General features: G+C 35.9%; 1 protein-coding gene across 1 annotated transcript; it reads left to right on the top strand.

Moving 5' to 3' along the window:
• Window positions 1-1,835: 1,835 nt before the first annotated feature.
• Window positions 1,836-12,107, top strand: LOC147069218 (basic juvenile hormone-suppressible protein 2-like). The gene is made up of 5 exons (XM_085951152.1): window positions 1,836-1,962; window positions 4,853-4,986; window positions 6,114-6,947; window positions 8,776-8,933; window positions 10,544-12,107. The coding sequence occupies exons 1-5, from the start codon at window positions 1,872-1,874 to the stop codon at window positions 11,511-11,513; spliced, it is 2,187 nt and encodes a 728-aa protein (XP_085807278.1). The 5' UTR covers window positions 1,836-1,871; the 3' UTR covers window positions 11,514-12,107.
• Window positions 12,108-13,099: the final 992 nt, after the last annotated feature.

The raw sequence follows: 13,099 nt of genomic DNA, 5'->3' as shown, positions 1-13,099 counted from the left end.
ATTATGCCATTCGGCAGACTTGACAAAAGAGTGAGTGTCATTTTTTTCTAGATGCTTCGTCCATATTAATGTCATTGCATGTACCTATGTATCTTTCGACACGTTTTTTTTTATTGAAAGTTAATTTTTGTGTTTTTTTATAACTTAAAGTTCTATCGGGCTTAAGAAAACACCATGTATATCATTAAACAAATAAATAATATTAAATGTAAAATTTAACATAACATAAATAATATATATTATTATTTTTCGGCAAAAAACACCATAAAGAGTTCAGTCACTCTTTTTCTCGTACGAAGCGCCGATTAGTGTTGCCAACTGTCGTTATTCAAAAAATTCAAGATAGATTTTTAAAAAGTATGCTAGTTGGCTAAAAAACAAACAAAAAATTTAAAAACAACCGTTTAAAAAAATAGTCATAATCACAAAAAAAAAAATTAACACGTTCAATCCTGAGATCATAATAATATGGGCTAGCGCATCTATTCTATACACAAGGCCATTATCGGCAGCTATTGAGGATGGTTTATCATAATATGTTCGCATTGGAGTGTTATAATTTTTGTAACAATAAGTTAGCCGTGTACTGGCGTATGCATATAACAGCAAACTGCATTCAAGCTATTTACTGCAAATTTGCATGTATAAACCTAATTTGAATCTGTCAAATAGTAACGTCACGTCGCTGACGTAATACGCGTCATGCCCTGGCTAATGTTACCAACTTTGAAATTTAAATTTCCCGATAATTATTTTGAAATTGTGAATAGGTGTAAAAATGTGCAAACTTTACCATATAAATTTAATAATATAAATGAATAATTATCATGAACTTTAAATAATTTATTTGTTATAAAATCATATTTATTTTATACTTCTTAATGCACAAAATGATAAAGTATACCCAGTAAATATTTCCATAATGGAATGGCAATACAGCTTCGCGGACTCGTTGACAATATTACATACATCTCCATCGATCCACGATCTGTATACATTTTTACAAGCATTTAGCATCATCATGAATCCGATTATAGCACAACGGCACGTTTCAAGTCTCCTACTAAACGCTTGTTGTGATGAACTCATTTTAGACGTATATTAAAGTGACACTGACAGCTCGCGCAGATCGCTGCCATTTTAAGTTTGGTGCGCATTCCTGTACGCATCTTCGTGACGTATGCATTTTTTATAGTTTTCTTATTTAGCCGATAAACCGCTTACTGCGTTGAATGCGGTTCAAAAGTGTATGAATACGGCAGTTAAACAGTAAAAACTGCCTATCTCGCTATAAAAGTTAACACAGCCAAGAGAGATGCTGTTAAAACATAACACTTATTGTAACAATTACAACGAACTTATTGTAAATATTATAATAGGTACATCAATACAAAAATATAAAAACTACCCTCGATAACGGCCGATAGCAGTCTTGTGTATTATAGAATAGATGCGCAGATGCAAATTTTAAAAGTCAGACGCCATTCATAAATGCTAGATTTAGTAAGAAGAACGCTAACTTGGCAACGCTGGCACCAACGGGAATATCCGTCACTACTAGATTAATAACGTAATATTAAAAAAAAACATATATTTTTCACAGTTATTTTGGTTAAATCACCAGTTTTCGATCACAGATATTTGTACGAAGATGGGAATATATACATATTATTAAGTTGTTAGCCGACATCAGCAAAAACGGGAGTTTGTACAATACTGTGAAGAAGTCAATCCTGTTTTTTTTGTATTTTTTAATTATCTATTTATTATCAAATCCATGATAACGAATCTCGCATTATTTATTTTAGTATAAAAAGCTACGGACATCTCGAAATGACACAGTTTATTAGTACCCACTGCATACTTCCAACATGAAGTTCTTTTTCTTCTTCTTTATGGTGACCTTGTTAGGTTTTGTGTGGGCAGATGTTCTTAAAAAGCCAATTGTTGAATTTGAAATTGGTAAGTAAAATCATTACACATATTAATAATTGTAGTTTTTAGTTTCATCAGTTTATTTACGCACAAAACTATGATATCGATATTATAAACATAGTATGCCCATTTCGGTGAATATTGAGCTAATATGTAAGGAATTCTAACGGATTCAAGCTCTACTATTCCATTCAAGTCGTTTCTCGCGACCCGGGTTTCACCTTTCGGCATTGTCAGGCGTTGTATACACTCACTAAAGGCAAACACACACTGACAACGAACACTCTTAACTCTACCTTAAATAGTAAATCAATACAATAAAGTAGGTAAAAACTCCATTACCTACCTATCTAGTCAGAGGTTACAAAAAAAAAGAAAAAATACATTAAACAAATTATGAATAGTTGAAGTGTCAGTAAAAAATCTAATTAGTAAAAACCTTATCTGGATCTGGATCTTACAATACACTGGATAGCATATTATAATAATAAATCGTCAAACCTAATAATAGTACTTCTCACCTCTTAAGTGTAGTATTTTTATTGTTTATAAACAATAATGACCTATTATTAGGTTTGACGAATTTAGTATTTAAATTCAAATTCCATCAAGTACCTTCGGTCGAAAGTATTAATATAATATGTAAGGAAGTATTTAACAGTGGTGAGTGGTGGAGGTAGGCGGTTAATATTTGATATAAAAAGTGCTTTCATTGAACTAATAATAAAATTTGGAGATGGTGCTGGTTAGATTTTAAAATTTTATTAACGCCTGCCTGAATTAAATCATAGTAGTTTATGTATGCTATGGGACTCCGACAAAAATAGTGCACACTTTTTCAGTCATACTTATTTGTTTTCGTTGAATTAAGAATACATAATCAGGTACAGACGGTTAACTGTTTAAAAATATCTAAAATTTTGTATGGTTTAATGGCATAATTTTAGAAATTTTATAGATAGACAAATATTTGTTGACTAGTATCTATTAAGGCTTGGATACGCAGGGCTTAATTGAATTATTTTAAAACCTAATCAATACTATATGCAATGTGTAGTCTTAATTCAATGAAAACATTTACCTTTTATTTTGTTAACTGTCAATTCATGGTGGAACTGCATTGTATTGTTGTTTTTATTTAATAAAACGCATTTTTTTTTTGTAGTACTTATTCCACTTTTAATCAATAGATTAGGACCGGTTTCGTCCGCCTCAGAGGGACATTTTCAACATTTTTGAATAAACAGAGTTGAAAATGTCCCTCTAAGGCGGACGAAACCGGTCCTAATCTATTGATTAAAAGTGGAATAAGTACTACAAAAAAAATTGCGCTTTATTAAATAAAAACAACGAAAACATATACGTTTGACTGACAATGTGGAGTGTACACTATTTATGTCGGATTTTAACAGCCTACATCCACCCTTCGCCACCGGTATTTAGTCCACATCTTTACTTTGTCCAAATATTGTAGATGAGATATATTTGACCATTTCTTCCTAAATAAAAACAACACTTACAAAAAATCTCTAAAATACCTACACTTTTATTCGGGTCTTGTTTTTTTAGTCAAAGAACATGTTGCTAGAATCGCCACATTTAATTAAATTGTAACTTACTTACTTCACTGTGTCACGATCCAGCATTAAGACATAGGGCAAGCACAAGTTCGCGCCACTTCCCTCAGTCCATCACCAACACTCGCGCCTGCAATACTTGTATGGCCTTGTACAGATGGCGCGATTTGCGCGTAAAAACTCGCGCGCGGTCGAGGTACAGGTGACCTCATTGAGCTGTCCACATGCACTCACGACGTATCGCGGTGAGATACGTATCATCTCGACAAGGCCTAAGATGCGGGTACCTAAGATGCGGGTACCTAAGATGCGGATACCTAAGATGCGGGTACCTAAGATGCGGGTACCTAAGATGCGGGTACCTAAAATGCGGGTACCTATTGCGTTGACATCCGGTAACACAACTACATATTAAAATATTGATACGTTGTTCGGCTTTTGAATATCTGTACACACTTTCACTGGCCGAATCACGCGTATCACTGCTAGATAAAGGCCTTCCCAACCTTCCTTCACTCTTCTCGGTCCCTAGTTCTTTGTTGCGTCATACATCCACCGAACTTTATGAGTTCGTTTATACAGTGGGTTTAAGGGCGTCTCTGTGGGCGTTCAGTACCCCGCGGATACCACTGTTAAGACGGCATTTATCCAGCGGTTGTCCACTCGCCTGAAAATATGTATTCGATGAAAAATATATGCCATGCCTTTGTAGAGGTTCTACCCAACTCTATAACTGACGCGCTATTATCTACCCTTATGTTTAGAGCATAGACAATAGCATGTCGGAAATGATAGTTGTCTAGAGACCTTCAATATATGTAGAGGCTACAAGCCCACTAAGTCATTTTCCAAATTATCAAGATAAACTTTTACACGTAACACATAGTTTAATGTCTTCTTCTTGGTATGCTCATGGTTGAGGATCGTGACCACTTTTTAATGTTGCCATCCTTTAAGCGACTGAGACTTTCCATCCTTCTCGATCTTCCGCTTCTCTCAGGGTAGAATGAATGGTGCCCCTAGTCACCTATTTTACTTGGTCGCTCTAGTGCGCAGACGCTCTTCCTGTGCTTCGCCTTACCTGGAGGCCACCCAAAACCGCCAGTCTCTCCAGGTTGTCCAGTCCGCGCCGGACAATATGTCCAAAAAACTGCAGCTGCGTCTCAGACATATTGTCGAGACGCAGCTGCTTTATCTGCAGTATCTGGATGATTGACTGGTTTGTCCTGTTACCATGGTAACCATATTATTTAAATTTACCGCCCTCCATATCTATAGTCAATCAACTGTGAATATTCTTTCAATTCCATAATACTGACTAAATATCTTATAATTTATAGCCAACAACGTGTTCTTAGAGAAGCAAAAGAGGGTGTTTGACATATTGAACCATATTATACAACATACCCTAATTAATGAGCAGAGGCAAATTGCCATGGAGTACGACTTCCTTGCCAACAAGGACAATTTTGTGGTAGGATAATTTTCTTTTTTTAAATCTAGTATAATATTAGAAGGACATCGAATTTAATGGCCCCACGAAACCACACTAGCCTCTTATAATACCCGGTCTTAATCGGGCGTATCAGGGGACCCTGGCTCACATACTGGAAAAGAGAGAAACAGATTAATATTAAAAACCGTAGAAGCTAAAAAAATTGACTGCATTAATTAAATGTAATTCCTATACATGATTGTATCTAATCAACAGTTTAATAACTGTGATTCCTGCGGATTATTATGTGGTTATTTTTTATATGTTCTCTTCTGTATACATAATATGTACTTATTTACATATATTATAATTATTTAATTAAAATTATGTATTTTTTCTTAATTTCTTCCTTCTCTTTAACTTTTTTTGATCGTTTGGAAAAATTAATGTCCTGATCTGTGACTTTGGAAATCTGGCAACCCGGGTGTGAAGCATAATTTTTTTATGACTGGGAATGTCTCAAGAGCAATTACCCAAGATTATGTTCGCCATGCACTCAAATGTGTTTTGACTGAATTAACATGACCTTAAGTTAAGGTACCCATGGGAGAGATGAGCACGTAGAGGCAATATTAAAAATTATAGTATCAAATTAAAGCTAATTACAAAAAACTGAAAGTGCTCTAGTAGTTTTTCCGATTATCTCAAAACTCGATTTTTGGAATATGTGAGTTATGACTCTGGGCAACTTAAAAATAGTCACCTTTAACAGATTAATTACATTTATTCATTCTACTGATGTCTTAATATTTGAGTCCTCCGAAAACAAGCCAAAACAAACATTTGGCGTCCAAACAAACAAATTTAATATAATTATGTAGCTTTAAGGCTAAAACTAATCTCCTGTTTAGAGCGTGTCTGCCTAAAGGTATTTAGCTCTTAAATTCCACCACGGGGTTGGCTAATAAGTACATCTTATGTTACTTCGTTACTGTTATTTTCGAATAAAAACCGTTCTCTGCAATAACTCTGGGGTATTGAAACCCACCCCACTGCAGTTTCCTGACCTATGCATGCTAATAAATATGATCCTGTTCCAAACCTTATCACAATGATGAAATAATTGCATAAAATATATTACAATAGCTTTATTTTATTTATTACAGAAACCTGAAGTTTTCACAGAATTCATGAGATTTCTAGAGGGAGGCTTCCTTCCAAAATTCAAGATCTTCTCTATGAGTTATGACAAGTACAGATTTGAAGCTATCGCTCTTTTCAACCTGTTCTTCTACGCTAAAGATTTCGATACTTTCTACAAGACTGCTTGCTGGGCCCGTGAAAACATGAACGAAGGTCTCTTCGTTTACTCATTCACCATCGCTGTCCTCCACCGTCCAGACTGCCAAGGACTCCGACTCCCTGCGCCTTATGAAATCTACCCCTTTTTTTTCGTCAAAGCTGATGTCACGGAAAAAGTAAACCATTTCAAGACCCAAGGATATATTTATAATAAAGAAGATAAAGATATATATGGAACAGAGTTTAAAGATCCAAACGTATTCATAATCTACAACAATTACAGTTCCGGTTATGAGGACTACAGCGAGGAACGGAGGATGTCGTATTTCACCGATGATGTTGGTCTGAACACATTCTATTATTACTTTCACCATGATTATCCTTACTGGATGGTTGGTGATGACTTTGGATTAAACAAAGATAGGCGTGGAGAGCTGCACTATTATGTTCACCAGCAATTAATAGCTCGTTACTATCTCGAGAGATTGTCCAACGAACTCGGAGAGGTAGAAAGTTTTTCATGGATGCCAATCAAAATCGGTTACAACCCCAGCGTGAAACACCACAATGGATATCCCATGCCAAATAGGCCTGATAACTATAAGGTTAACATCAAACAAAATATATTCTATATCGAAGAGATTAGAGATTATGAAAGAAATGTCCGCACAGCCATCGACCAGGGGTTTATCACTTTGGTGAGTATGCCACAAATTTAATATTAAAACATAATATTTTGAAAAAAATTATAACAATAAACAATACCAATAGAAAAATCCCGTTGATCCATTGCACGAAGTCAGTTATCTAGTGTCGTCCTGTTAGGGTAGGCAGATTGAACGTCGCTTGGTGGCGGCAGTTACTCAAAGAGTGGCAAATCGAGGAGAATCGTTAGGTATACATAAAAAGCTACCTAAACTTAATAGTAAATAAAAAATCAGCTCACTGGTTGGAAACAAAATATATTAATTAGGTACTATAGAAGTTTTAAATGGACTTCATTTTTTGTCGGGTTCGCGATGTCTTGTTTACTTCCATTATCCTTGGACGTCACGTTCCTGGTGAACAGCAATGACACGTGCATACCTAATTTAAAATGTATCCAAATATTTTTTTCCATTCGCTCGCGAGTTTCGGAAGTTGTCAGGTGTAGTTTTAAATGTAGGTACCTATCTGAAACCATGGACTGGCAATATTGTTTATTGAAGCAGAAATGGCATTTTAGTGGCTTAACTGTACTTATCTTGTTGGTAATGTATCCATACAACACATTTCTTAGGTATTTGAGTCATGAAAGGATGATAAAAAGTACTGTATAAAAAAAATATGATGGCATTTTGTCTTGGGACGTCACTGCAGTTATACACATTGGACATTATGATGCTCTGTCTATAGGATGGTTAATACTTTGGGCCCACGTTGGTCGCCAGATATTATCTATGGTCGCCAGTTATAGTATGTTATAGACATGCGTCGTTCTCGAACGAACGAATCTTTTAAAACTAATCTTTAGCCAGCGAACAAATCGGTCCCGTGTCACCTGGCGCTTTTGTCGTTCGAGGCGAACGAGATTCGCGAGAGTGCGCGCGCAGTATAGGAAGAAACGTGGGTGCGAAGGATACGCTGCCCGGCGAACGGATTATGTCGTTCGGGGCGAACGAGATTCGCGAGAGTGCGCGCGCAGTATAGGAAGAAACGTGGGTGCGAAGGATACGCTGCCCGGCGAACGGATTATGTCGTTCGGGGCGAACGAGATACGCGAGAGTGCGCGCGCAGTATAGGAAGAAACGTGGGTGTGAAGGATACGCTGCCCGGCGAACGGATTATGTCGTTCGGGGCGAACGAGATTCGCGAGAGTGCGCGCGCAGTATAGGAAGAAACGTGGGTGCGAAGGATACGCTGCCCGGCTAGTACTATACATTTTATTACGGCAACAAAAGACACAATTGACCTAATCTGTCCGAACAAATCCCTATCCGTAATTAACCTATTCGGTCGGAGTCCTCATTAAGTGACTCATTTCCCATATCTAGTATGTTACAGTATTTATAAAATGGAAACACTTTTAGCTTAGTATTTAGTTCAGGTAGGTATCACAATTGATAACTAGATACCATACTCGTCACTAGAAACAAATTTCGATAGCATAAGGCCCTTAGTTTTAAAATAGCGGACCTGTTTGAAAAAAAAGGATCAGAGCTAAACAAACTGACTGAGAGATATCAATTACGTAGCCAACATAGAGTTATATCCTAATCCGTTTGCATAGTGCTTGCGACTTCCAGTCAATGAGCAGTGCCATCTATGGGTCTCTTTTTGAAGTCACGCCGCTATATATTATAGGGTTAAATCCTAAGCTATCTACATATCGCTTGCGGCGTCTAGTCAATGGGCCGCGCCATCTATAATACGAGGCTTTAAGCATTATTATCATACAATTATTTTAAGTCAAAAAGTTATTTTTTATAAATATTTAACGTATTTTCAATACATAGGTACTAATGTCAGTTACTTTTTTATTCATAGTATGATGGAACCAAAATCAATCTTAAGAGCTTCGAAGATCTTGAATCATTGGGTCGCTTCATCGAAGGAAGTAAGGACTTGGGAGACTTCAGGTTCTACGACTACCTTGCTACCCTCTCTTTCTTTATTTTGGGAGCTGGAGTAGATGCAAGTGATCAGTAAGTACCTAAACGATTTTTAAAAAAATCTAATTAGTTAGTTGACCTTCAATTTTTTCAAGCTATAACGCGCTCTGGCACTTTTTGTCAACATTATTTACACCCAATATAGATAACCAATCAGTCTTAACATGCCCTACCTAATTAAACCATAATAGATAAAAAATAATATTCGATTTGTAAAATATCTAAAGTTATGTATGATTTAATTGCATAATTTTAGATATTTCATTTATAAACTGTACTGTTCTACTAAGGAAGAAGGCAGTAACTCGCAAAATTTATGAAATTGAGTTATGAATGCCACCCGTTAGGTAATTTTGAAAGCTACATATTCTGTTCTTTTTAAAATCAGAATTATCACTAAAATACCGTTAAAATCCTTAGTGAAAAAATGGACATCTGCTAAAATAATACAAATTTCTTAGCAAAAAGCCAGTAATTGCACCTATTTATTGCATTTACCGCTTGTTTATTATTACTTTATTTGTATTTTAACACCCTACTTATAAAAATTATCACCGTTTTTTATTAATTCACAGTACTAAAGTTGGAAAAAAACCACATTATGTCATTTATCTCGAAAGTGTGTGAGAGTCAGTTACTGCCTTCTTCCTTAGAAAGGCAGTGTAGTGGTCAATGACTTCGTGCCTTCTCGGCATTATTTCGTCGTATCTATAGTCAGCATATTATACACGCGTGACATCGAAGTGCAATAATGCAGAAGCCAGCAGATTTCTCAATTGCAAACTTCATCAACAATGACTCGCAATTTACCGAATACTCGTGCATATAAATAGCAGGTCGTAGTTGATGTCTAAATACTCGTATATACTAGTATCAATCATAATCTCCGTCTGATAAGTGAGTTTCGTGTAAGTCGCTCCTGTCCCACGAGTTTGGACCTCGGGACAATGGGTATCATAAGTATTGTAACATAAGCTCTGTTTACGCTGCAAATAAAACTCGCTCCTGCATCCATTGGAGCAACCTTCACCAAATCTCGACTTTTCATCTCTTCTCCTGACGACTCTCCATCTACACCTCCTGGTCATCCCCAAACACAGCGGGCTCGCTCCCCACCAACGATACCCGCAAAAAGACGAATATTTTTTGACTATTGTCTATTATTCTTTTCTTTTTCTTTCGACCATGTCCGATCCTAATAGGATCATATGGGCCTCCACAGAGTGGAGGTTTATATTAACAGATTTAATTTTTACGAGAAATGCATGTCAGCCACTTGCTCGACCTATTAGGTCCATACTCTGACTCATACACATATTGAAAAACAATATGTGTACTTTTCAGGCCCAGGATTCGAACCTGGGACCCTCGACAGTATAGACCAGCGCTTAAGCCACGCGGCTATAGTAGGTATCTGTCTATTGTAGATGGACCATCTAATATGGCAAAGTTTAATTGAATTTTAGAAATGAATAAACAATATAATGCAATTTTTGGTCTTAGTTCAATGAAAACAAATACGAATGACTGAGAAAGTTTTTTGTGCTCTATTTGTGTCGGATCTTAACAGCCTACCTCCATCTTTCGCCACTGTATAGTAGCATTATTTGTAGACAATTAAATATTTACATTCTTTTCTATAGGGGTGACTATGTGGCTGCAGCATTGGAACAATATCAGACCACCATGCGTGACCCCATGTTCTACCAGTTGTTCACTCGCTACTTGAAGTACTTCTACCGTTTCAAGGAATTCCTTCCACCATACACCAAGGACGAAATCTGCTATCAAGGATTCAAACTCGACGATGTTCGTTTTACTCCTCTTATCACTTACCTAGAAGACTACGACTACGACATCACTACTGCATCCGTCTTAGATGAAGAAGAAATTGACTCTGCGACCGAGAATCATCTGTTCTACGCTCGCCAGAAGCGTCTCAACCACAAACCTTTCTCAGTGACCTATAGTATCACCTCAGACAAAGTTGCTGATGTCACAATCAGGTTGTATTTGGGACCAAAATACGACAGCTTTGGTTACACGATGACCATGAATGAAAACAAGTACAACTTCATTGAACTAGACACCTTCAAGTATTCCTTGAAATCTGGAAAGAACTCCATCACCCATGAGCACATAGAGTTTAGTGGTACTGCATTCGACCGCGCCCAGACCCGTGATATGTATCAATCAGTTGTAGATGCGCTTGCAGGTAGAGGACAATTCATTCTTGACCAGACCGAAGCTAACAGTGGATGGCCACTCAGACTTATCTTGCCCAAGGGCGCAGTGGGAGGAATGAAGTTCCAAATATTTGCTATTGTGACTCCGTACAAACCTCCCAAGATACCTTACGGAACTGGATACCCTTACAAATACGCTTCAGGTGTTGGAAGCGGAGCTCGTTACTTTGATGACGTGACCTTCGGCTTTCCTTTGGATCGTCCAATTGTTGAGAACGACTTCTTCTGCGACAATATGTTCTTAGGAGACGTTACCATCTATCACAATTGTGACGAATTTAAAGGTAATGGTGACTACAACCTTAACCATTGGCATTACGAACACCAACACCATGGACATCACGAACATCATTACCATGAACATTAAAGATAATATTAAACGTTGCAAAATACAGAAAGGAAGTTTTTATGAAACCATGACATCAAGTACTTCTGTTTAATTGTAATATTGTGATATAATAATATTACTTTCTTTTGTGGTTTGTCAAGTGTCAATTCTTGGTGGAAATACGTTGTATGTATTGAAATAAAACACAATATTTTGTACTAATTTTACTTAGCTTAATGGTAATCAGGACTTGTTCACTCCTCTTCAAATGCTTACTGCCAAAAGTCTCGTAACCATGCTATGGAGTAATTGTAATTTGATGTTTGAAATGCCCTCTAAAATCAGGCATAAAGCTAATTTTTTTGCGCTTTATGTGCATGTTCTATATATCGGATGACCTTGGATTTATTACCTAGCATACACATATATAGACACATAATCCGTCAATAACTCACCACTGAACTTAACTAAACACTTAACTTCCAACTTTTAGCAGCAATCCCACGAATTTACTATTAGTAAATTTATAAAATAATAATTACACGATAAAAAGAAATTTTTAAATACAATGTTTTTAAATTTTCTGTTAAATTATTATGCTCAATATGCTCAAACTTGTACTTGATGTGAAGTAAATAAAAAACAAACAAACAAACAAAAATATAGAATTCTGAAATGTCATTTTGACATTTCATTTTGATTTCCATAGTAACGCACGTATATATTAATAATTTAGTTGCTAGGACCACCCCCTTAGCAACCAATAATAGTCTTTTACTTTTTACGGATTTTTCTGAAATAACTTTCCATACAAAACAGAATTAACTGAAATTGAATTTAATTCTGCTTAAAGATGGCTAAAAGTATTCAAAGAATGCATTGGCATAGTGTTCTGATATATTATGAAAGTTTCAAATGTCTAGCTAGTCTGGAAATTTGTTAAAAATTGATTGCGAGATTTGTACTGGACAAACAACCACCGGACAAACGAGAATACGAGCTATTAAAAACGTTGTCAAATAGAATTATTTATTGAAGATTAGACATAATTGACATTATTATTTAATAAATTATTCAATGAAAATTTTGGTGGAATTGGATAATTATTAATATATTTTAGAAAATGAGTTTTTGAAATATTTATTCATAATTTTACAATATTTAAGTCAAGTCGATTTATGCATTAGTCAAATAATATATCTGAATTAACGCATAAGAATTGACAGATGGTAATAATATTTAATAGCCAGTGATATATGGTATTCATTGAATGAGCGTCAGTGCATAAACCGAGAGCAGTTATCAGAATGAATGAGAAGAGTATTCTTGATACCAGTGGCGAAGGCTCCATAGTAGGTGATTATTTAAAGCCTACCTTCTAATAAAAATAGATCTTCAAGTTAAATAATTTAATTTGAAAAATAAATAAATACACTTGAAATCCAAGATAATTGAGAGTCATCTATCGTCAGAATTTAGAAGTACATAGTTTTATTTTATATTTTAGTAAGGTTTATAACGATAACTTGCACCGTCTGGATTCAACTATATTATGAAATATTCAATGGGAATTTAATATGTGGTTTGTATGCGTTTTAGTCACGTGACGCCACTGACGCCAGTCA

Source organism: Rhyacophila brunnea, unplaced genomic scaffold, assembly GCF_057557595.1.
Source record: "Rhyacophila brunnea isolate RB1 unplaced genomic scaffold, BYU_Rbru_1.0 scaffold_24, whole genome shotgun sequence".
Classification (NCBI taxonomy): domain Eukaryota; kingdom Metazoa; phylum Arthropoda; class Insecta; order Trichoptera; family Rhyacophilidae; genus Rhyacophila; species Rhyacophila brunnea.
This window is presented reverse-complemented; position numbering and strand designations above follow the sequence as displayed.

Bases quoted from the DNA above. Each gene is read 5' to 3' on its own strand.
- LOC147069218 (XM_085951152.1), top strand. From the start codon at position 1,872: ATGAAGTTCTTTTTCTTCTTCTTTATGGTGACCTTGTTAGGTTTTGTG. The intron at 1,963-4,852 runs GTAAGTAAAATC...TATAATTTATAG, and splicing joins AATTGTTGAATTTGAAATTG to CCAACAACGTGTTCTTAGAG. The intron at 8,934-10,543 runs GTAAGTACCTAA...TCTTTTCTATAG, and splicing joins GGAGTAGATGCAAGTGATCA to GGGTGACTATGTGGCTGCAG.